Consider the following 24,531-nt stretch of genomic DNA (forward strand, 5'->3'; position numbering starts at 1 on the left):
TATATTCTGAACTTCGCTTTCCTATTGTTTGCACTTAGAGATTCATTTATGCAAGTTTGTATTTTCATTACCAATACGTAAGAAGAGGGGATCTTTGAACAGTGTGTAACGGCCCAAAAGGGGCTGCCAACAGTATTGACTTCGAATCTTCAATACTATGAGCAGCTATAGTTGGAAAATATCAGAGCCCTAGTGTTCCTTTGCAACTTGGTAGTTTTAACTCACTTTCGTGCTGGGCTGCACCGTGGTCTTGACTATCCTTTCTCGAGCAGGATCCGTTTGAGGGAAAGCTCTTTGTGTTGGTGGCATGTGGAATATACCACCCACAACCATGTATGTGAATTCCTCGAAAGGATTGACAGCCTCAGCGACTGATGGGACAAGATCTTTGACCATGTGCGCAATTTGGAAGGTAAGTCTTGCCAACTAAGCTGCTTCTAGTGTCGGTTGAACTTTCCAAGTTTAGTCTTTTCTTAGTACATGTGGCATGGCCAGTGGATTAAGAACTAGTAAACGCCATAATGTTAACGCTGTCAGTCTACTTTCTATAATTCCTTTGTGAGCTCTACTGTGGAAATTTTCCTGATTAGTGTTAGCTGTCATTCTAAAAAAATCAGGGCTTAGAAAGGATGTACTTGGATGAGCTCTGGCAAAACTTATACTGACGAATTAGAGATGACTTGGTAGGGCAGCCTATGCAGCATTCTGTTACAAGGCTTTGCTGTGGTGATGAGAATGCCTTGGCATCTTTCTCCTTATTTTCCCAATGTTGCTCTGGAATAAAACTACGATTGGACAAACTGGGGAGTTCCTTGCTTGCCGACTAAGATATCTACTTTGGTTGGCACAAATCAAGAAGCGGTACGTAGGCTAGCTAGACATGCTCGGCGCCTGCTTTTGACGGGTTGTTCCTTCTGCTGGTCGTGTGTACGAGTGATGCCATAAATGCTCTCCGTTATCCAGTCTCCTTTTGGATCCAGTTGCAGCCATCCTTCTTGAACCTTGACCAATTTCCGTTCGTCTTCTCCTTTAAAGAGCAGCGGCATGGCTGCAACATGTATGTGGAGACAGGAGTTTTACTTCCTCTAGTGAAAAGTAGGTTTTTCTTGTCAGATGTGCTCTTCCAATTAACCTCATATTAACACATGCTGGGATTTGAATGTTGGATTCCAAGGTTAATCCCGTATCTGTTTTGGTATGAAGACTATTAGCAGTTGTGGGCTTGTTGCTAGGGAAGCGCACATGGTAGCCAGCTAGGTGATTTAACAAATCCAGTGGACTACTGGGCTAGAAAGCCCATTTTCTGAGGAGTTTACTGGGCCTTCAGGTTTTGCTTCCATTTTTTTTTGCGGGTAGCTTTTGCTTCCTTTGACTTGTGGCCAACACCCTTGCTTTTCAATAGCACATAAACTTCTCCTTTTTTCCATTGCTCAGTGATTGCAATCTTTACTGTAAAACTCCAACTTTTCACGTCTTCACTCATAGAATTTTAACACGCTGTGAAATTTTTGTTTCTCTTAAGGAAAAAAAAACACAACATATCATATGAATTCTGTATGATGTTAGGAGTAAGGACAGCTCTGGTGGGCATCTTCTTGATAAACTCCCAGCTGACTGACTGCAAAAGGTCAGTTTTAATCCTGTAAAATACTTGACAATAGCAAAAGTTACATTTCAACTTTTTTTCCGCTCATAATGATCTTGACTTTTCCAGATCTGAATTTGGTCATTTTGTGATTGAACTCCCTTGAGTGTAGTATTTGGATCAACCTTTCACTTGATATCCTTGTTGTCTATGGATGTCGTTCTCGGTGTCACAAATGGAATTTAAATACTAGTTGTACACAAGTGGCCCCTCAGGAATTATGCTGCAATTGTAGTGGAATTTCCGAAGGGTGCCTCTTGTCTTTTACAAGTGGGCTCGTTTCCTGCTTTGTTCTTTCCCCCTGTACAAAGCAATTCCATTTCGTTTTCGCTTTAGGTGAATCGCTCTTCCTTAGGTCACCCACGTGGCAATTCCAAGCACGCTGAACTGCTAAAGGTGATGGCAACCAGATCATCTGAGCTGTGCTTGACTGCATTTGACTAATCCCACATGAAACTCCACCTGCCATTGCCAGATGTGCATGTACTCTGTAGCTTAGTGCCGATTCTACCTTATTTTGCATGTATCCTCTATTTATTATATACGCTCCTTGGATAAGCAGGCAATTTCTATGTGAAGTTCCAATCCAAAGGGATAAGCTTAGTGTTTCTGGTTTGCTTTATATATAAGCATGTCATAGTCAAGGTAGAAAGATCATATGTGTGACGTTGGGACACAAACAGTTTCTCGGCATTGCTAACGCGATACCTCCAACAATTTCTTGCAGGATCACATATTATTTGAAAATGCTTTGCTTATATGATGATACAGGTAGCAGTTCAATTCTGAGAGTGATGATGACGGAGCAGTTATGTGGAAGTTGAGAACGCCCCAGCGACATGTCAAAGTCCAAATCCTGGGTAACGGTATTTGAGCTTTACCTGCATAAATCGAATTCAAGCTTTAACTTGGTGGACAGACACAACAAAGAGAACACTTAAATTTTTAAATTCCAATTGAGCTAGCATTATTTCTAAAATACTTAATCGCATATTTGCCTGCGTAGATTTGCAGTCGAATAGGAAGTGAATTTATCATCTACAGTATTTTGGGGTTAATAACAAGGGGCTTATTAGCAGAGTTAGGAGTACAATCTCTTCTCTTTTTTCTTTCCAAACAGATTCAGCAGAGTCTTTAGTGACCTTGTCTAGGATAAAATTTACAGTGCATGAACTCAACTGCTTTCACAAAAAGGGAAATCATTGCCGAGATCATGGTACAGTAACATTAGGTCTGGTGGATAGCATCAATCATTTATCAGCCACACCACACTTAATGGCGATGGATAACCTATCTCCCTGGACGAACGCCCTCGTTTCTCGCCTGCCGAATAGAGAAAAGAAATCAGGAAATGGAAGGCGATGGCGACAGGAATCGGGGGGAGCGGAAGCAGGGGATGCATCCGTCCAGGACACTAGTGGGACAAGGCCCAAGTGTGCACGCGAGCACAAACTCGCCTTTAATTTCCTGCCTTTTGAATCACCAGCGACAAAGCTGCATAGTCAAGCCCATCATGGCCTGGTCAGACTAATGGGGATAATCGTAGCTGTTGACACCCGGCCCAACCTTTCAATACTTGAACAGTTCAATACTACCACTGTGTTAGATTCTGCATCAGATTAAGTTGACAACAAGATTTGTCCTTGTTTGTCCGTAATTCAGATTTGTCTCTTCTTAAAGAAATGAAAAGGAAAGGCAAACACATATACAGCTGACATAGTAGAGGCAAGAACGAGGTAGAATCAGGACTTTAGAAACTCACCAGGTGGACTTAACTAAACTAAATAAACTAAACAAAACACTGGGTTGGAGCAGTAGAAAAAACCAAGCGCTCCAGACAGACATGACACTAACATGATGGTAAAACCAACAAGAAGAACAAGGCGACCAGGCAGAGACAAGCGCGCACGACTTGCTTGCTTGGTTGATTCTGTCGCCGGAGAGACGGCCGTCGCCGTCACCCGGGCGTCGCCTCCTCTGCCTTTGCCTTGCTTCCCTTCCCGTTTGGGCACGAGGCAGCTTTCTTCCTGGGAAGCTTCGTCCGCGGCCGCGGCGGATGCGACCCTCGGATCCCGCGAATCGTCGCGCATCCGGAGGGCGGGACCCCCCGCCGACAGCGACCCTTGGGTGGGCCGGCACGTGATCGCCCGCGGTGAATCATGGCGTAGCGCGGGGAAAAGGCGGTTGCGGCTGGGCCGGGGTTCCCAGTGCCTGTCTGGCCGTCCGCGTGTGCGCGCCGCGCCACCCGACGGCGACGCGGCCGGCGCGACGTGGTGGCGTGCGCGTCGCAGGCCGAGGGCGGGTCGCCGTCCGGCGGTGGATGGATGGAGCTCCGTCGAAGCCGAGGCCACCACGCCACTCTCTCCTCGCGGTCGTGTGCGCGGCGTGCCTGCTCGGATCGGAACGGCGAGGAGGCGGTCAGTCAACGGCGCGTGCGGGCAGCGGCGACCGGCGACGGGGGTGGGGTTGCCGGCATGCCGCTCGCTGATTTCCGTCCCATCCCATTCCATCCCACTGTCTATGACTACTACTCGTACTGCGGGGTACAGGGAGATCTAGTTGGTTTGGAGGCCGGAACAGCTCAGCCTGTCCAGGACGGAACGACTTGCTTGCTCCGGCACCAACCAGCCGGATTCCGAATTTCCCGTGGGAGGGGCGGCCAGTTCAGCCACCCACCATTCTTTCCCGTGATGCCCATCATTAAGCTAGCATGGCATGAACACGAGCTGATTTTTTTTTAGACAACAACAAAAAAAAAGGAAAGAAGACATGAACAGCTCATAAATGATTTGACTTCTTGATTACATATCATGTTATGTACACAGTTCTTTATACATACAACCATGGTTACATGGAGGCGGTAGCTTCACGGCTTGCTTAAGCAAGCAAAAGCCATCTTCTTTTTTTCATCACCATCCCAGGACGGACTCCTCAACTAGAACATTGATTGATATCTACAAGACGGACGCCCGAACAACGAACAAGATATGCTAGTTTACAACACAAGACGAGAAAACCTTGCTGAGAAAAATTATAAGAAAAAAAATTCCTCTCTCCCTTTGACCATCCCCTGCTGTGTATCGGTGATCATCAATCTACTCTTCTTCTTAACGAGATCTCGCTCGCTCTCTCTCGCCTCCCTATTCTGATCTGATCTGCTGTTAATAAAAACCGTTGCTGTATATACCACAAAACACACGTACGCGTAGTAGTAAGCTAAGACGGCCGGCCGGCCGGCGAAAACTGTACAAGATTCGAGGTCTTCCCCCTGGGTTCGGCGGCGCCCCGGCTGCCGGAGCTCCGCCATCCGCCTCTCGCGCTCACGCGCGGGCGGACAGAACGCGGCCGCCGCCGTTGGGGTGGGCGCTCCGGCACGCGGCGACGTCGAACCCCTGGATCCTCACGGCCGGCGCGAACGACGGGGCAAAACTGTTGCTGCTGCTGCTGCTGTTACTGCTAATATACGTGGGGCGGTGGCTGTAGTTGCTGCGGCTCTGGTGGTCAAAAATCCCGAGCTCCAATGGCGACGAGTCGGCGGGGTGGCGCTGGTTGAGCAGGAAGTGGGGGTCGTGCACGAGCGGGTTGTCCGCGCGCGCCGGTGGCGATCCGCCGAACAGCGCCCAGCCCCCGTCCTTGTCGCCGTCCGCTTCCGGCGCCTTGGTCTTGCCGCCCTCCTTGCTCTGTGATGACAGAGAAAAAGGAGATCTTTGTCAGAGAACACGAACACGGACATGAAGGGGCAAAAGGAGGGATTTTTGAACAAGGGTTGGTGCGGATTTGACCCAGTACCTTGTTGTTGCTGAGAAGGAAGGGCGGCGGGCCGAGGATGAGGTCGGCGCTGCAGGGGTGGACATGGGCCCTGCGCGGCCTCGGGGCGCAGAGCACCGCCGCGGCCGGCTCGGCCTCCCTGCAGCCGCCGCCGCCGGACGAGGACGACGACTCGACGAACAGCCGGTTCATCGCTCTGGAAGGCATCCTCCTCCTGGTCCTCTCAAAGATCTGACCCCTTCTCCCACGGAGAAATTTCTTTCCCGGAGGAGCTCCGACGAGTCTCCCTAGCTATCTATATATCTACGTCTCCTCCTCTCCTCTCGCTGCTGCTTGCAGGTCGGTCCAGGATTAGATATGGGGGCAAGGAAATGGAACGCAGCGGACGAACTGAAGCAACGGGCGGAGGAGGAGGGAGGGGACGGCTTGGCCTTCGCCTCGCCTGCCCTTTTCTTGAGGCTGGTGAGAAGGCGGCGGCAATGCGGTGCTGACCGCCCCGGGGCACCACAAATATACCAACCAACCGCCGAGTTGGCGCCGGGTGGGCAGGTGGACCACGTCTCTCGTGCCCCTCTTTTTTTAGCTGCCGCTTTTTCCCCCTGCCGTTTTTGCTTTTTTATATTTTCCTCCCTGTCCACCGCCTCTTCGCTAAACAAATGGAAAAATGTGTACCGGAGCGAGGAAAAATATCATCGGGTGGGCCGTCACGACTCCATCGTTGCTTGTGATGCGTGCACCACTCGTATCCGCCTTCGTAGCCTGGAGATGGTCGACGGGTGATGAGCAACTACCCCCTCCATATCGGATTGGTTTTATTGTTAGCTAATTTTAATTAAATACATAAATACTATCAATATATGCACTATCAACATATATTTCATAATAAATTTAATAAAATAAATAAACAAATTTGATAGTGTAAATATTATTATTTTTATAAATTTAGTTAAAGTTAATTAAATTTAATTTAGAACAAATCTAATATTATATGTAAATAAAAATAGAGAGAGTACGAGGAGAGCTTTGAAATATCTGGCCCCTCTTTCTCTATTGCATAAGTATCTCCATTTTTAAATCCAGCGTGGCTCACTTTTCATTTTCACGTTCTTGTGTTTCGATTTCACCTATGCTTCCCTAATCCTTAGCCACCAATGGCAAATTCGCCATCCTAGTATAATCTGAAGCCACGGGTGGTGGTGTAGCCTTGTGCTACCACTATCCCTATAACCGAGCAACTTCCAATTTTTTTCTTTTTTGTGATAGTCCATTACCCTCGTTTGAGCTTGGATCAAGCCATCAAAGGTGTTCATCGTCCCTTACGTCATATGAGCTACTCAATCTTCCTTAATTGCCATGAAAACTCATCCGGAGATGAGAACCAAGCAAGAATCGCAACGCCAATCCGTGGCTATCAATTTGACTATTTGAGCCTCCTGTTGATAAGTTTGTCACAGAAGCATCTGATTCTCAATGGTAAACATGCGTAAACAACAAATAAGAAGGATAATATTCCTACCTAATTGTTGTCCACATTAACGAAACTCACCTCGGACCACAAATTTCATGCCTTTTGTTGCTCACATGCAGAGCAGCCTGTATTTTGATTGTTCATCTAAGAATATAATTATTTCCATTTAGGTGGAGAATCATCCTGATAAAATTCTTGACAGAGCAAACTGTAGCAAAAAGTGGGGGGAATCTGTTTAAAATCCTTAAAACGCAAAAGGACTTATCAGCGAGTGGAAAAACGGTTCAGAAATGAAAAACAAGCGTTTAATTACCTTACTAAAAGATCTGCCGGTTGTAGGGGCAATTGAAAAATGGCAGCTTTGTTCCCGAGGCGGGCACCTTGGATCTCACGCCCAGCGATGCGGAGCCAGATCTTGGCCAGCACCGTCCTGACACGCACGACGCACCGACCATGTCCTGTCCCCTCCCTCCCTCTCTGCACTTGCACAAGCCAGATTTTTCTCCTCCCAGGCAAAATGACCAAACTGCCACCCGCCCGTCAGGTTGAGTGCTTGACCCCGCCCAAGCCGACCTCGTCTACAGCTACGTATGAATACGCCCTGCCGGCTTGCCGCCGTAGACGGCCTTGGCCGTCGGATCGGCGGTGGATGGTCTCCATCTCGTGCTGCGGTGGTGGTTGGGAGGCGTGCCACCGCGGCTCCGGTACGAAGCGTGTGGGCCGGAGGCCCATCCGGGAATTGAATGGAAGGCTGCCACTTTTCCCCCCTTTTCACTTTCCTGTTTCCGTAAGCAAGCCGCCCGCGCACGAGACGCCCATGTGAGTATGTGACCGGACCATGCGAGTGAGCTGTGCTGGTTTATCATTGCTTGAGGTTGAGCCTGACCTAACCTTAGTAACCTAACCTAACCTCAGCTATAGCTAGTCTCCTGACTGGTGGTCGTTGCTGGCTTCTCAGGCGTTGGCCTGTGCGTTAAGCAGGCTGCTGTTGGATCTATGACTATGGATGGGCTGCCCACCATCACTTGTACCTTGTGCAGTGTGGGCTGGAGGCCCATATGGAATGGCGAATTGCCTGGCCTTTTTCACGCAACACAAAGGGTCTGGACTTTGGAAATATTCAACCAACAATGATGAATTGGTGATGTTACTGCTAGAATTGAGAATTGGGACTGAAGAGGGTAGCTCAGTGCAAAACGTTTACAAGTAGTAAAACTGCACGAGAAAGATACTCTGCCAGTCGATCGCTTGCGTGAGTGACGGCACAAATTAGCAGGTGAGAATCTGGTGGTTGCGGTGGTGCATCGTTCATGTCACACTGTCAGTCTGTCACCCAGGCACAAACACTGCCGATTAATGAATGCTTGAACGCCTCAACTAACCGACCACTGACCAAACACAACATGCACAGTAGTACTGCCGCGCCGCTCGCACCCCCTCCCTTCTTTATACCCAGCTCGTTTCCAACCAGTCGCAGTCAGTAGATGCATGTTGGTTCTTGCGGATTAATGGCCGCCGGCAAGGCTGGCGGTGGCCGCTGTCAGCGCCCGGTGCGAGCTTCCGCCCGGTCGCCGCGGCGGGGAGGCGGAGCAGTGCGCGCGCAGGTGCGTGAGGGACATGGTGGCGTGCGCGGCGGCGTCAGGGTGCGCCAGCGTGAGGGCGACCACGACCGCGTCGCGGCGAGGTGGAGAAGGGAGCGGGGCGTGCGGCAGAGGGTGCGAGAACGAGTACCTTGGCTGCATCGATGTCTGCTAGCGCTAGATGATCCTCTTCTTCGATCCTCCTGCCATTTTTGATGCCTCGTGCACTTGCATGTTTGTTTAGAGAAGGATAACAATCTGTGCCGTAACATGATTGAGTCTGGAATGAACCTTAATCTGGCGCCTTAGACCAACTCGGCCATCTCAACTTGATGCTGGATGGATGGTTCTACGCATCCATATTGGGTGTCGAGTTGTGACACTGTCAGAGCGCGATCGATCGGCGGCTTATTCAGCAGCTAGCTGATAGATGCGCGCCACGTGCGGTTCTGGCCGAAACAATTCTTCCACGGCCGATACATAGGTGGCAATTGGGAAATATACGGCGAGATTGCGAGAACGGCATGCAGTGCAGTTCGGCCGCAGGCCTGTTTCTGTTTTGCTCACACGAATCATGTTGTTGATCGGCAAGTGAGCACGTTCCGTCTCGGTGTGGTGCTTGTTTGTTCACATATCTCTCGTGCTCGCACCTTCTCCAGAGCTCAACCTATATCTATATATAGCTCAACCCAACGCAGCAGCAGCAGCAGCTCTGCATCATCGTCTTCACACCTCACACTCCTCAGCGATCGATCGGACTTGGAAGAACGTGCGCGAGCGCGCACCATGAAGGCCGCCGCGGCGACGCTTGTGCTGGCGCTGGTGGTCGCGGCCGCCGCCGTGGCCCCGTCGCCATCCGCCGCGGCGGTGGCGAAGAACACCGTCGGCGCCCACCACCGCCACGGCCCCCGCTGGCGCGACCACTACCACCGCGGCAGCCGGTCCCCCCTGGCGGGGCTGACGGAGTGCGTCACCGTCTGCGGGTCGGGGGTGACGGGGTGCATGCTCGACTGCTACAAGCCGTCGCTGGGGCTGGACCCCGTGCAGCTGCCCGTCTGCCTCCTCAAGTGCACCAACGACGCCATGATCTGCGGCTCCAGCTGCTCCACCAACCTCTAGCTTGCTATCCAGCCATCCCATCTATCGATCGCACACAAATATTACATAATCCCGCCACCACTTAGCTAAGTAAAGGAAACGATCGAATGCCACGCCATGCGAAAATGCCCCTCCCACACCAGAGACTGTACTTGATGCATTCCATGCGTACTACCAATGGCTTGCGAACTCGTCGTGCTCATCATGAATAATGCAATGGCTACTTATATTATATATATACCTGATGGTAAATAAGGCTCCTTGTTTTTTTGAGGGAACGAAACGAACTTCATTACTGCATGCCTGCAGTGAGATGGTGCTCACATTTTGACCGGAAAATTGTCTCGTACACCTGATGTGAAGTCTTCGCGTATGAAAGAAAAATGGTATGAACAAAGATGAATAAGAAATTATCATAGCACTTGAAATTTACAAATTTCCTGATAGTTTGAGTGGCGTCCCGCGTTCCGGCCCGCGAAAAAGAGGCCCATAAACTTCCGTCCCTACTATTGGGCTTTTTGATGGCCGTTTCCGCTCCGAATCTGTGTGCTCGCAAAATCTTCTTCCTTTACAAATCTCGAACTCCCCCGGAGGCGGCGGCGGGAGCGGGAGACACGGATCACCAGCATCGATTGCTTCAATTCTCGAACCCTAGAACCTCCTCGTAACGTCGATGGAGGATCAGACAACTGCGCCGCCCCCTCCGGCGGCACCAGCAAGAAGCACACCAGGAGCAGGGGGAGGTCCAAGAAGGCGGCGGACCCATACGCGTCCACCTACGGCATCGGCCCCCTCAAGATGTTCCGCGGGCGGCCGTGGACGTCCACCCGCGACCTCGGCGAGGCCACGGTGGGCAAGCACGTGCTGCTCTTCGGCAGGGTGCTCTCGGTCCGGCCGCTGGGCAGCACCAAGGCCGTAGTGGTGCTTTTCAACTCCTTAACCTCCTGCACGGTGCGGTGCGTCGTCGCCGCCGGCGCCCACGAGGGGGTGACCACGCAGACCGTGCGCTTCGCCGCCACCCTGACCCGGGAGACCGCCATCGACGTCGAGGGCGTCGTCTCCCTCCCCGAGAGCGGGAAGATCCTTGCCACCACCCAGCAGGTGGAGATTCAGGTGACGAAGCTCCATGCCATTGAGCATGGTTCTTCAACCAAGCCGCAGGATGCTAAGTTCCAGAGATCTCGCACCAGCATCACCCCGAAGCCTGTCAAGCTCGAGGAGAGTGCGGTCGAATAATCAGAGGGGGAAGTTAGGAGGGCCGGGCAAGTAGGTCTTAATGCTTTTCGCTCATGTTCTTAGCTATGTAAAGCAGTTCGTTTAGGAAAAAAATGGCTCTGTATTTCGCAAAAAAATGGTTCTGTAAACAAGCTCCTAATTTAAAGTGGAGAGCAAAGTATGACATACTCTATGTTGGAAACTTCTGTTTGTGTCTTAACTTTTCTGCGTATGATCTATGAATAATTTTTTTTCTTATTGAACTCTACTAGCAAATATGTCCATACGTAGCTAAAAACAGAAATCATATAAATATGTTGATTACCATTCAATATCCCATAATATATATTATAATAATATTTTTATATTATAATTAAAGGAATAATAATGTAGTATGTGTCGGTCGCGGACTTCAATTTTTTTATTTTACTCGTCAAACGCTAATTCTATAGGATTTTAGATCCTTAGCTCAACATACTAAGATGGAGGGTAGTCTACGATGGAAAAAAAATAATTTTATTTTAAAAATAGGTAAAGATAAACATCAATTTCTGGTGTGACCGACTTTGAATTATGGCTACTCTTCTAATTATGGCCGTTTTTTAAAAGGGTTCTCCCCAGTCCGAAGTTGGGCCGAAACGCACCGAGGCCCATAGTGAGCTGTAAAGTTGGCGAGGCCCACTAAAAAGAGGCCCACGTACTTCCATATCACACACCGCAGTTGCGGGTAGCGACTAACGAGAGAGATGGGGAAGAAAGGGAAGGAGGCGGCGCGGGAGCGGCGCGAGCAGCGCCGCCGCGAGGTCACCCTCCTCCGCGCCCTCCCCTACGAGCCCCACCAGCGGTGGTGGGATCGCCTGCAGCCGCGGGCCGTGGCGGTGGTCACAGGCGCCAACCGCGGGATAGGGTTCGAGGCCGCCCGCCAGCTCGCGCTCCACGGCCTCCACGTCGTGCTCACCTCCCGCGACGCCGCCAAGGGCCAGGACGCGGCCGAGAGGATTCGGGGGGAGGCTCCCGACGAGGCGGGCGTGAGCGTGGAGTGGCGGCAGCTCAACGTTGCGGACGTCGCGTCGGTGGAGGCCTTCGCAACCTGGGCGCTGGAAACCCACGGCGGCATCCATGTCCTTGTAAGCGCATTCTCATCGCCTTTAGAAACCAATTCAATTAACCAGCAATACAAGACTGCAATACTCGTCCTAGCACTTGTTCCTGGATGCTGCAATCTAATTGATTGATTGATAGAAGAGAGAAAAGGACTAGGGCAGTGGAGCCACGGCCAAGTTAGAAACAAACAGTAAAGACATTGCCAATACGATATGTGAATTGCGTTTTCAATTCCTTACACGTGAAATGACATGAAATTAGAATTGTTTGAAGAAAAGATGAAATAAGATTCTCTGTACTGTTCTGAGCATAGCCAAGCGGGTAGGAAGCCAAGTCCATAAACCTTAATATGACCCCGTTTGGATCACCTATAACTAAAGTTTAGTCCGGACTGAACTTTAGGTGACTAAACATTAGTTAATTAAACTTTAGTCCATGCCCGTTTGGATCCATGGACTAAAGTTTAGGTGGGAAACCATTTGAGACACATAAATGGGTGAAATAAAACTTTAGTCCGGATTGGGTGGGTTTTATGGACTAATGGACTAAACTTTAGTTGGGATGAAACTAAACTTTAGTCCAAAGTTTAGTCAACCTGTTTGGATCACCTAATGGACTAAACTTTAGGCCTAAAGTTAAGTCCATGGATCCAAACAGGGCCTATGTCAGTGTTATTTACTGACAGATGCTTGCATACATTATATGTCTTTGTAACCCGGCTACAGGTTAACAATGCAGGTGTGAACTTCAACAAAGGACCAGATAATTCTGTCGAGTTCGCTGAGCAAGTCATCGAGACAAATTATTATGGCACGAAACGCATGATTGATGCCATGATATCACTAATGAAACCCTCTCCTTATGGTGCTCGGATAGTTAATGTCAGCTCAAGGCTTGGAAGAGTCAATGGCAGACGAAATGTAAGTATGGTTGACAGATTCCTATGTTTCCAATGTGATCTAGTGTGACCTTTAACATGAGGCGCCCTTGCGTTGATCATTACTCTACAATTTATTCATCTTGTTTTTATTTTATATGCTATCAGAGAATTGGTGATGCCAGCCTAAGAGATCAGCTATTGAATGATGATTGTTTATCAGAACAGTTAATTGATGACATGATCAAGAAATTTCTGGAGCAAGTAAGGCAAGGTACTTGGTCCTCCAATCAGTGGCCTCAGATGTACACGGACTATTCAGTCTCGAAGCTTGCTGTTAATGCTTATACACGACTCATGTCAAGGAAGCTCTCGGATCGGCCTGAAGGCCAAAAGATCTACATTAACTGTTTCTGCCCTGGCTGGGTAAAAACTGCCATGACTGGTTGGGAGGGGAATAATTCTGCTGAAGAAGGTGCTGATACAGGAGTATGGCTAGCCTTGTTACCCTGTGAACAAGGTACAAATGGGAAGTTCTTTGCCGAGAGACGTGAGATAAGCTTCTAAGGTGACTACCTTATTCATATTCTTGCTTCCAGGTGCAAGTAGGAAACTTTAGGACAAAAGATCTTTCAACCCATACGTCCAAAACTGCTTTGATCTCTGTTCACTTACTGATATGTGGAACTATTAAGGTTTATGAGCCATAAAAGCTACAGACAGAAGTTACCAAGCAAGATCGTGGAGAGTGCTCTTTGACGGTTACTTAGTGCTGTAACCACTTTACTTATCAAAATGGTTTCTTTTACGGTTTCTAATTTGGTACCATTCGCGTGCAATCTATATAGGCGACTCATGAAGACTGGCACGATAAAGAGCAATCATATGGCAAGCAGATAGTCAAGATCATTGATGGGTACCACTATGTCCCATTAATGGAAAGCCCATGACCTCTAATTTGTTAATTAAGTTGATCCACTAAATGTTTCTTGGTCATGAATGAAGTGTGATAAAAGCGGAATGTTCATCAGGACCACCAGTATGGCAATGGGGAAGTATGACCAGCTGGCTGCTTGCAACTTGTGCTACATGCCTACAAGAATGACCTGTATTGAAGTGCACATCACACCAAGGGTTGCAGATAAATGTGGACGGCAGATTGGTTGTGTGTGCTCGCTGAAGATGCCACACTGAAATCAGCGGCGGTCAATCAAGCTTATCCCTTACAGATAAAGAAGCACAGAGCCATGCATATACCCATCGTGCTTCCAACCATCTGAGCCTGAAAAATCCAGGGCAAGGCCATGCCGGCCGGAAAACAAGACAACATGCTGCTGCTGCATAGCTGGTCTTCAGAGGGTCATCCTCATCGTCCTGTGGGCGCCATCGGTTTGTGGTCGTGGGGGTAGAAAGTAGAAACTAGTAGTAGGCAGGCGTCAACGATATCAGTTTAATTCGGCATCAGCCAGCCACTGCCTGCACATGTGGTGCTCGGGTTTCTGGGGCACCTCTACCTCTACTTGCCTGCCTGGACCTTGCGATTTGCATCCTCCAATGGAGGTGTAGCTGACCTCAACTTGTTCACTCATGCAAGCATAAATAAAGCGTGCATACTGAGAAGCATGCCTTCCTTTTCCTCACTCGCGGTGTAAGCTGGAGTTGTCACCGGCTATCTAGCGCCTGTTGATCTGACAAGCATGCCTTCCTTTTCCTATGCAAAGTACGGTCAGTTGGATGGATACTAGGCAGAATAACGGCGCTTAAGATCGAGCTGCTCTGATTACCATAAATAACGGTAGAATGCCTTTCAAAAACTACGCAGAACACGTAGAAATCTCCTGCAACTCGACTCCATACGAAAGGAAACACGGTATGGTAGATTAGTATTGTAACTGCAATGTGTTATATGAGTGCCTCTCCATTAGACCATCAGAGGATGAAGTGATGGCCTAAAGGAGGGGTACCCACGTAACGTTAACATACTGCACGGCCTTTCCCTTAGACCATCAGAGGGTGAAAAGAGGTGAAGTGATGACCTAAAGAGGAGTACCCATATAACATGCCGTACTACGGTCCCTTCCTTAGAGATCATCAAAGGGGTTGAAGCGATAGCTTAGAGGAGAGGCACTCACGTAATCTACCGTACGGTCCGTGCGGCTACGATCCTAAATCATATTGCACTCCATTCCATATGGGGTCGGGTTGTGGGAGATTTCTACGTACTCTGCATGGTTTTTGAAAGGTATCATGCCATTACGCAGTTCTGGTGCAAGTGGTTGCGCCATCAACAGGCAAACAGTCGATGGTTTCCCTTGCTTCTTGACCTGGAAAAGGATGGAGGTTTCGTTTATTTCCTTCGTCATCTCCATCAATCAGCCACCAGGGATCTCATCTCACTAGCGTAGCATGGCGGTCCCTCCGTTGCCGTACTGCGGTTGGCCTGCAAGACGTGTGTGATGATGACCTGTAAATTCTGTCGACCAAGCACACTGATGTGTGTGGCAAGCAGAAATGATCCTGCACTTCATTTAGGGAGCGTTACGCCTCCTCTTTTCTTCTTTTGGCCAAACGTTAAGCCTCCAGTTAATGCATGCGTCATGTGTTTAGCCAATCATTGTTGTGAGCTGTTCGGTGTAGATAGTCAACGTGGGCCAAATTGGCAGGCGACGAGAGATGCGCCGAGAGATTAGCACCAGAATGCTGGCCCAATAGCGCCAGCCTGCCAGGTGTAGGGGGGCCATATAGATCACGAATTTATATATAGGTGCAAATTGGAGTCTAAAAGAGGCATTACCAACTCTTTTAGAGTTTAATATAGTTCGAATGAATAGCAGTCACATTTTAGAAAAAAAACAGTACTATTAATCAAATTAAAATTAAAGATGGCCCACAATGACTTTTAGGGCCTAGAAGTTCGCAGTAATCTGCTTATAGATTGAATGGATGTAGAGCTGCGCGCCCTTGATCCGGAGCTGTCAGAACTGAGCCACTGTCTGTTTGTTTCCTTTCTCTTGTTTGTGTTGAATGCAATGGCGGCATAGTTGGTGTACCGTAGCTGCCCAATGGTCGGTTGCTAAACAAAAATTTATTGCACGTAGCAGGTTGGGTGTTTGGATCGAGCGCCTCAGGGATATATAAATCTATTATTAGCACAACAGAACCGTTGAGGGAATCAAGTTGAGATGGCCGAGTTGGTCTAAGGCGCCAGATTAAGGTTCTGGTCCGAAAGGGCGTGGGTTCAAATCCCACTCTCAACATTGTGTTTTTTCCCCCTTTTTCCCGTTGCTTCGATTTTTTTTCCTTCCAGCTTATTGCATGGAGATTTTGCTGTTCCTAGGTACTAGCCTTGAGTCTATTTTACAATGTTTGGTATTTTGTACTGCTCAAACACATTAGTTTCGCTTGCCCTCAAAAAGGAAACAAACACATTTGTTTCTGGGGCCCCAACCCGAGCCATGTTCGATGCCTTTTGATAGAACAAAAGCCCCCCGACGATCGATCATGGAATGGAACCCCAGCCTGCCAGTGACGTAAAAAGAGAATGAAACAACGTAAGCGAAGCCATGGATCGGATCCATCAGCGTCCTGCAACAATCATTAGCATCACCGGCCGGAATCACATCTCCTGATGGCTGCCAGGTCAGGTAATCGAGCCCCGCCGGCGCAATCGCGACGTGTTTCAGCGACTGAAGACCGTCTCAGCATTCAGCAAACGGCGGCGCGCGGCTGACGTGTCAGCGCCGGCGACGAGGGCACGAGGCAGCAGCCGGGGCAGCCACATGGACGCCGCGGCCGGCGGTAGCCAGGAGATAACCTGCAGCCTCCGCTGGAGGCATCGTCATCGTCTATGGTCAAGGCGTCGAGCCACACAGGCCACCACAGCTGTGCTGCACTCATCAGCGTCTGCAGTCGCCGCTGCTCATGCGGCCACGCAGGATTGCGGATATGTTTCCCCTGCCCCTGACGTGCCTGAAGAAGCTGCGGGAGAGGGAGCAGGAGTCCCGGACACGCAGGCGGCCCAAACCATTGCCGCCAGCAACTGGCCAACCACCCCCAACAATGAGTCAAAGAGCTCAGGGCTAGTGAGATGCGGATAGAGTGTGTCATTGTTCTCAGAGATGAAAAGAACGAATTAAACATCACATCAGGCGGTCAGACAGTCTATTAATCATCGCCCTAATGAGCGAGACAGAAAGTTCAGAGGACCAAGCAAAACAAACACAGTAGCTTTCTGATCCTGACGGGACGTGAGAAATCAGTGCTGCCAGCCAGCCACCCATTTCTTCTGTTCAATCTATTCTCATCCTTCACGTAGCAGCATCTTCCATTCCATTTCTTACTGTGGTGCTGGTGACTGATTATTCAGTAAATACAGAGTCGAAGATTGTCTTTGTGCTCATCAATCGTAAACAGGGCCGGTAACTGACGCTTGCCGCTTTTCTGAAGGAAACGCTTTCCACTTCAACAATGGCGTTTTGGAGTCGGCAAGCAGGACTGCAGGAGCTCGTAACGGATGCAAGCAGCAGCAGGCCAAGCGAGGTAACGCGTGCAGATGCAGGAGAATGATGCACAGCTCATGGCCACTCTGTACTCTGTAGGGCTCGCCTCTTCCTTGGACGCTAGCTTGTCTGTGCATGCTGGAAGAACAATAGTAGAAACGATATGATGACGATTAATCTGATTAAATTCTTCGAAACCATATGCTAATTTGGGACTAGCAGACAAACCTCTGCCACTTCACAGCCCCATCATAAAGTGAAAAATCCAACACAAGCAGGGGGGAAAAAGAAGAGGAGAAAGACGAGTCCTTTTTATCTGATGAGCAAGCACAGCAGCTCCTGCCTGTGTCTGTCTGTCTGTCCGTCTGTCTGTTTTCCAGCTCGCTGAGCCCCCATCATGTTCTTCTCTCCCCCGGCAATCATTGGCTTGGCTCCCCTCGGTCCGTCCCCATTTTCAATCCCACCGGTTTCACTATTCAATTCCTTTGTTTTTGTTGCTCGCTTTGATCGAACGGCCATGCATTGCGGCAAAGATAGATTCATGAATGTAGGTGAAAGGGAAGAATCGAAGAACTAATAAGAAACAAAAGGGGGGAAATCTGCTGCGTCGGCGCAGTGTCGCTATCCCAACGAATTGTCGCCTCTGGTTCAATCATTGGGAGATCCATCCAGTTCGAGTTCTGGGGTTACACAAGCTCACACTCAAGGATGCAGCGCAAAGGCGCCGGATAAAGCTGGGGATTTTCTTGGCTGTTTTGTTTTCACCTGCAACGGCCGCGCCAAGCCCGCGTTTTTTAGCATCCTCCGCTCCGCTTTCCGCTGATGCCTACAGCTCAACCCGGCCAGTTTGTATATATACAGGCATGTTTGTTTGCTGCTGGTTTACAATTCCAATCCACCCCACCGGTGAGTGTATTCTTCTTCACTTTTCTTGTGGGCGCTCCCCTGCCCCCATTCCTCCCTCCCCAAAACCTCCCAGCTCATCTCGCCCACAATCACATGCCAGTACAGCGATAGACCCACCTGAGGAGAGTAGGAGGAGGACGCAGAGGTTTCTTGCCTGCTTGCTGCGTCTCACACTTTCCCCCTTTTTTCATGGATTCTCTCTAGCTTTGGAGAACCTATGCACACTAGATATTTCTTCCGTAATTTGCCTTATTTTTGCATTTCTTGATTAGCTCGGTTTCTTTTCTTGTGGTGACAGGAGGAAGAAGACGAGCAGAGTCAAGAATCGGTGGGAACAAGTTTTGCTGTCTGCAGAATGGATTCAGCATTTGATGCTACTGCTGCGCTTGGACGGAAATGATGCCAGGAGGCCTGGGCAATCTGCAGGTATGGTGTAGCCTTCAACTAAAATTTGCAATTTTGCATACGAGGGTGGAATCGGGTGGAAACACTGTATTTTTTGGGATAGAGTGTGAAACATGTGGATTTTTTGAGATACCTTAATTTGTGCTTTGTTCAGAAGTGATGAGTTTTTTGTTGATCATAAGGAAAATCAGCAGTCCTTGTTGATGAATACTTCAAACGGTTTCTGTTACTGACTTCAGAATTCAGATAGCAGCCAATGCCACATTGTTCGATTGCAAATTGTTACTGTTTATAAATAACATCAACCAAACACGTATGTGCACAGCTTCAAGAGGCAAGCAGTTCAAGCAAGAATGCATTCATGTTTTGATGTACACTGTAGCTTACTCACATTTGTTTCAGTAGTAAGACCATACTTATAAGTGCAGAATGTCATAGAAAAAGATATTTTGTTGCGCATTTTGGAGTCACTGTCTGTAACATTTCATTTTAGTTATCGTGACAAAATTTCTTCTGATCCGTTTATGGCGCGAAAAATTTGAATGATGGTCTGCAAGCATTATACCAGGAAAAGAAATGGAAAAAAGTTCAAAGCTCAAGCCGTGTCGCCACATAATGCCCAATTGTGGATATCCGACAATTCCCTGTTTTCTGTTTGATAATTTAGTTGCCTATTCTGCCAAATTTATGCGTTACTAGTTGATTCGTTCGTACCACTCATGTCATGATCAAAATGTGCTTTCCTAATTTTGCCACTGCATGTTTCCACATAATGTCCAATTTCAGATATCCGACAAATCCCTGTTTTCCCGTTTGATAATACAATCATCTTTTTCGTCAAATTTATGCGTTACTAGTAGCCTCATGCGTGGCGCCAATGTCATGTGCTTTCCTAATTTTGCCACTGCACGTTGCCACATAATATCCAATTCTGGATATCTGACAATTCCATTTTTCTGTTTGATAATATGTTACTCTCTAGACTTATACGTTACTAGTAGCTTCTTCTGTACCGCTAATACCAGGATTAAAGTGTGCTTCCCTAATTTTGCCACTGCACGGCGACAAATCTGAGAGACAGACATGTCATACTGAGACAAAAAATTAAAGTTGACGAGAAAGTGATGCATTTGCCGATTTAACTTTATCCATGGTTTCCGAGTCAATATATTTTTAGTGATTTAACTTTATCTATTGATCAATCAATCCATGCGGCACGCTTGCATTTGTCAATTCACTATCTGAATTACTTTTGTAGTTCACTACTTCACTGGTTGGCATAACCAGCAATCTGCACATTGATGTTCTTCCTTATGAATTCAAAATATAAACTCAGACAACTTTAATGTACTACTCTTTAGGTTTTAAATCTGCAGACTTCATCGCTGTGGCTACAAAGATTATTGCCATATCCTGAGAGAAGATATCCCGTACTAGATGTCAAGATTTCTTGCAGCAGCTCTAGGAGGTGCTGTAGGAGGCTTGATAGTACTAGGTATTGTCATAGTTGCAATTGTACTTTGCCTGCGGCATCGCAGAAGAACTTCAGACTCTTCAGAAAGTAGTTCATCAGGTCAAGCTCTACCAGGTACTGCTTAAGTTACTTCTCATTAGACCTTAAAACTTCAAATAATTCATCGAAAGTTCCAATTTTTCTTCAAGTAACAGCTTCGCCTTCCATCTGTCAGAGTCACAGGGAGCAAGATGTCTGACTTTGGAGGAACTAAATTTGGCTACAAGGAATTTCAGCAATGCGAATTTTATTGGACACGGAATGTTTGGAGAGGTATACAAGGGTTTACTCCAGGATGGCACAATTGTAGCTGTTAAAAGACGGCATTCTCCTCCTAGCCAGGAATTCGTTCAGGAGGTAACATAATTTTAATTATCCAAATGTTCTCTTCAGTAATTTCTGGTCCTGAATTTGTCAAATGTGTTGTGTATTAACACTATGTTTTTCCTCCTGAAGAAAAAAATCCTGTTTTCTAGCAAAGGATTAACCCCTATTTGCTGATATAATTTGAAGTATAGCACACCTTGCTCTACACCCTTCTTAGATTGTTTCAAGCTCAAGCATCGGTGCTGTTTTCTTCTCAGGTTAATTACCTATCATCTCTCCAGCATCGGAACCTTGTAAAACTTTTGGGGTACTGCCAGGAGAATGGCATGCAGATGCTTGTTTATGAATATATCCCCAATGGCAGCGTCTCAACACATTTGCATGGTAATTTTCATTGTATTTTCTATTATATTACTCTAATGTATGATAATGGTGTCGTAGGTTGGTAATTCTTCTGCCGCCCTTTCGTAGGTAACAGCCATGCTCCAGGTGTAAGGCTAGAATTCAAGCATAGACTTTCTATTGCTCATGGAACTGCTAAAGGTAAGTCTAACATTTAAACCAGCTCTACACTTTCCCTTATTGTTCGAAATATAATCCAGAAGCTCATAACTTCATATCCATTAAGACTCATTCTCTGTATCAATGATATTCTGGCAACTACATCAATAATCTTTTCTTGTTACTCAGGCCTGAGCCACCTGCATTCTCTGACCCCCCCTGCAATCCATATGAACTTCAAAACTTCTAATGTACTAGTGGATGAGGATTTCGTACCAAAAGTTGCGGATACTGGGATTCCAGGCTTGCTTGATCGACTCGGTGTTACAGGACTGTCTTCCAGAACACCTAATGATCCTTTTGTTGATCCTCGGTAACAAAGGCACACATATTCGTTGTATTTCTTACATTCATTGATCACATCAGATGGATACAAATCATCTGCTTTCAATGTGTTGTGTCCACCGGTACCAATTCATTACTTGAGTTTGATGGAACTTCCTGTTGCATGATCAGAATGAGGGAATCCATGAACTTGAACTTTTCCATACAAAGCGATGTCTACAGTTTTGGTGTGTTTCTTGTGGAGTTGGTTAGCGGACGGAGAGCTGTGTCTGATCAACGCATCATTCAATGGGTAAATACCAACACTGCTGATGCTTTGTCCACCTCTTTTTTTGAATAACACACCAAATTTTCCCTTTCTCTAGTGACATCTTTAACTCTTCTCTTAATTTTCATATCTGCACTAAAGTACCGTACATTTTGTATCTGTGGATATGCAGGTGCAGAACTTCCAGGAATCAAGTGATATCTCTGCAATTGCAGACAACAGAATGACCAGTGGTTTCACCTCAGAAAGCATGAAAGAATTGCTGCGCTTGACGTCATGGTGCGTGAGCCCAATGAGCGAGCAGCGTCCATCGATGAGCTTGGTGGAGGCTGAAATACACCGGATTCACGAGCAGGAGATCAGCTTGACGACAGTCATGACAGGACATTCCCCAACCGTGACTCTTGGCAGTCAGCTCTTCAGAACATCAAGGTGAAGAACGGAATGCCTAGCATCTTGTAGCAAAACTGGTTCTTTCATCAGGGCAGTAGATTAGCCTTGTTCTCTTCCAAAAGATTTCTCATCTTCATAGCGAATCTCGAGTAAGCTGCATCCCAAGTGTACAAAAAAGGAACAGCTGCGAGGCTTACCCTTCCTTTTGGATTTTCTTACCCTAGTATTTTTTTTGGAAAAATCCGGTTTACACCCTCAAACTATCATAAAAGTCTGATTTTCAATCTTCAACTACAAAACCGGGTAACATAAGCCATCTAACTATCGAAACCGTGCAAATTTGGCTATTTGGGTGGTTTCAAATGTGGTTTTGTATTTTTTTTAAAGTTAAAAAATTCTAATTAGATCTAAAAATCAAAACTAATTCATTGTAAATCATAAAAATATGAAACTAGTATCAAATTTTTTTCTAAAATGTCACTTATCTATTATTTCTCTATTTGAATCTTATTTATTAAAAAATAATAGTCATAACTACAAGCAACTAAATATTATGAATATAAAAAAATTGGATTCGAATAACTGAAAAGTAGAGTGTCAATAGTTAGGTTATATTTTTTAAAAAATATTGATACCCATTTCCTATTTTTTGATTTAAAATGAATTACTTATGAATTTTTTAGTTTAAATTTGAATATTTTTAATTTTTATAAAATAAAAATCCACCTCTGAAACCACCCGAAGGGCCAAATTTGCCCAGTTTCGACTGTGGATGGCCTATGTTATCCAGTTTCATAGTTGAAGGTTGAAAATCGGACTTTTATGATAGATCAAGGGTGCAAACCGGACTTTTCCTTTTTTTTCTTCCTTTTTTTCTGAAAAGATTTTAAGGAAGAATGACTTTTCCTGTTTGTTGGATACTCCTATAAAAAGATTGTGTGGGTGGTGGCAAACCAGAAGCTCTAAATGTTCAGTGAACCAGTCCTGCTTCTGTTTTCTCAAAACATTGGAGAAACATAAGAAACCATGCAGGAAGTCGAAGCAACAGCTGCTCGCTATTCTGCAGAGCATGTTCTGCGAGACGCCTGACATAGATGCATTATGTGAGGAGATAGAACAGATTTTCAGGTCCTCTGTTTTTACATGGCTGAGAACCTCAGTCATGAAGATACACACATTGTTATTCCTTCCATTCGAGAGCTTTTTTTTCCTAGCAGCTATGCTATGCTTGATTTGCTTTCATGGCTTGTGCCACACATGACGATCTAGCTTGATTTGACAATGTCTTCCCTGGTGTTGACGGTGAAGTCCCAGAGCTCGCCGTACTTCTCGTTGAAGTCCCAGATGTCCATGGAGTTGTAGTCGGCGATGAGCTTGTCGCGAGCCGACCTCTCCATCATGTAGATCTCCGGCTCGAAGTTGTGCGGCTTGTCCGGCTTCTGCATCTCGATGATGCAGAACACGATGATCCAGAGACCTGCCCCGATGTAGAGGTACTCGCCCTGGTGGCACAAGCAGGCACATCTCCAGTCAGTAAATATTACATAAAAGTAGGGTGAAAAGTTAGGCCAATGTCTGCAACCCAGGAATTTCACATGAAACAATTCAATTCACATAGAAAACTGGAAAAAGATTTCTCGTGTTCTATCAGGGCACAGTAGAAGTATTCAGTCCATACCGGTACATTGAAAGTCATGCCAAGGATGATGGCAGGAGGAAATGCCCAGGAGATGAGTGCTGCAAAGAGATTGCCATTCATGCTGATGAACAAAGGTTTTTTCACTGTCACTGAAGGAGAAAGATCTGAGGGGCTAAGAGTACAGTACCTTGAAAGCCCTGAGGAGGCTCAGCTTCTTGGTACCATTCGGAGACATCCTCCCAGAATCCCTTCTTGTCTTCAGAAAGGGCATCGGCATCGCAGTTGTTTGCAGGGTTTGTTTCACCACGTCACATAACAATCAGTGTTCCTTCTTGCAAGGATACCAATACAGGGATAAAATGACAATGAAGTGTTTAGGATAAGACCTTGGCCTTCATGATAGGTGTGGTGTCCATCGTACACTCCGAACTCAAAGTCCTCCTGCAACACACAGATTACTGTCCAGTGTCATCCATGAACAAACGCTATCCATTTCTTCAGAGAGTTCAGATAGTACAGCCAGCGTTCAAAAGCGAAGGAATTGAGAGAAGGAACCGACCGGGCTGATGCCGGGGGTGCGCCACCTGTCGATGGGGTCCTCGTTCAGGTCCGGCTCGATCTCCGAGAGCGCCCCGGGCCCGGCCCTCGCCACCACGGCGCTGCCCCTGCCGCTGCTTTGCCGGCGGCGGCCGTGCAGCAGCTGCTGTGGCTGCGCTACCTTTATCCTCATCTGCTTCGCTGCGCCATGGCGATGGCGAGCACCAGCGCCTGCAGAGGGTGACGTGGAGACGCCGGACACCACGGTGCTGCTGCTCATTATCTCACTCCAAGCGATGAGCTTGGCTCTCGGCTGTCTGCTCCACCTCCACCCCACTGGCTCTGCACTTATCTCGCTGCAAAGAGACAAAAACACACTTTTTTTCCGAATAAAAAAATTGCACACTGGATAATGGTATTGGACATGTAGCGTCCAGGAATTT

The 24,531-nt window shown here is 47.3% G+C and overlaps 5 protein-coding genes, 1 long non-coding RNA gene and 1 other non-coding gene across 15 annotated transcripts; 5 read left to right on the top strand and 2 right to left on the bottom strand.

Moving 5' to 3' along the window:
• The first annotated feature begins 1,581 nt into the window (after positions 1-1,581).
• Positions 1,582-4,676, top strand: LOC112893311. Its single transcript, XR_003228771.1, has 2 exons — positions 1,582-1,627; positions 2,373-4,676. It is a non-coding gene; the product is annotated as an uncharacterized LOC112893311 (long non-coding RNA).
• On the bottom strand, positions 4,431-5,905 carry LOC112893310. The gene is made up of 2 exons (XM_025960562.1): positions 5,435-5,905; positions 4,431-5,325 (listed from the first exon to the last, which is right to left on the bottom strand). Exons 1-2 carry the CDS (start codon positions 5,618-5,620, stop codon positions 4,966-4,968), a joined length of 546 nt encoding a protein of 181 aa, XP_025816347.1. The 5' UTR covers positions 5,621-5,905; the 3' UTR covers positions 4,431-4,965.
• Positions 5,906-9,247: 3,342 nt separating this feature from the next.
• Positions 9,248-9,769, top strand: LOC112895918 (anther-specific protein RTS-like). The gene has a single exon (XM_025963922.1). It carries the CDS (start codon positions 9,248-9,250, stop codon positions 9,578-9,580), a length of 333 nt encoding a protein of 110 aa, XP_025819707.1. The 3' UTR covers positions 9,581-9,769.
• A 1,741-nt stretch (positions 9,770-11,510) lies between these two features.
• LOC112891648 (carbonyl reductase [NADPH] 1-like) lies at positions 11,511-14,395 on the top strand. 2 transcript variants are annotated; one of them, XM_025958556.1, is made up of 4 exons: positions 11,511-11,901; positions 12,604-12,798; positions 12,924-13,323; positions 13,451-14,395. In XM_025958556.1, exons 1-3 carry the CDS (start codon positions 11,521-11,523, stop codon positions 13,320-13,322), a joined length of 975 nt encoding a protein of 324 aa, XP_025814341.1. In that variant the 5' UTR covers positions 11,511-11,520; the 3' UTR covers position 13,323; positions 13,451-14,395. The 2 variants fall into 2 exon arrangements, with proteins under 2 accessions (XP_025814341.1, XP_025814340.1); XM_025958555.1 differs by having other exon boundaries at positions 13,604-14,395.
• A 1,536-nt stretch (positions 14,396-15,931) lies between these two features.
• On the top strand, positions 15,932-16,012 carry TRNAL-AAG. Its single transcript has one exon. It is a non-coding gene; the product is annotated as a tRNA-Leu (tRNA).
• Positions 16,013-17,041: 1,029 nt separating this feature from the next.
• Positions 17,042-22,865, top strand: LOC112894348 (proline-rich receptor-like protein kinase PERK3). Of its 8 annotated transcripts, XM_025962029.1 has the most exons (10): positions 17,042-17,120; positions 17,202-17,294; positions 18,459-18,586; positions 19,927-20,153; positions 20,254-20,435; positions 20,663-20,789; positions 20,877-20,948; positions 21,096-21,279; positions 21,423-21,543; positions 21,692-22,865. In XM_025962029.1, exons 4-10 carry the CDS (start codon positions 20,003-20,005, stop codon positions 21,953-21,955), a joined length of 1,101 nt encoding a protein of 366 aa, XP_025817814.1. In that variant the 5' UTR covers positions 17,042-17,120; positions 17,202-17,294; positions 18,459-18,586; positions 19,927-20,002; the 3' UTR covers positions 21,956-22,865. The 8 variants fall into 8 exon arrangements, with proteins under 8 accessions (XP_025817814.1, XP_025817815.1, XP_025817810.1 ...); XM_025962030.1 differs by lacking the exon at positions 17,042-17,120 and having other exon boundaries at positions 17,122-17,294; XM_025962025.1 differs by lacking the exons at positions 17,042-17,120; positions 17,202-17,294 and adding an exon at positions 17,496-18,305.
• An 83-nt stretch (positions 22,866-22,948) lies between these two features.
• Positions 22,949-24,419, bottom strand: LOC112894349 (photosynthetic NDH subunit of subcomplex B 5, chloroplastic). Its single transcript, XM_025962033.1, has 5 exons — positions 24,111-24,419; positions 23,938-23,992; positions 23,739-23,807; positions 23,591-23,649; positions 22,949-23,414 (listed from the first exon to the last, which is right to left on the bottom strand). Exons 1-5 carry the CDS (start codon positions 24,366-24,368, stop codon positions 23,178-23,180), a joined length of 678 nt encoding a protein of 225 aa, XP_025817818.1. The 5' UTR covers positions 24,369-24,419; the 3' UTR covers positions 22,949-23,177.
• Positions 24,420-24,531: the final 112 nt, after the last annotated feature.

This window comes from Panicum hallii, chromosome 5 (assembly GCF_002211085.1).
Source record: "Panicum hallii strain FIL2 chromosome 5, PHallii_v3.1, whole genome shotgun sequence".
Classification (NCBI taxonomy): Eukaryota; Viridiplantae; Streptophyta; class Magnoliopsida; order Poales; family Poaceae; genus Panicum; species Panicum hallii.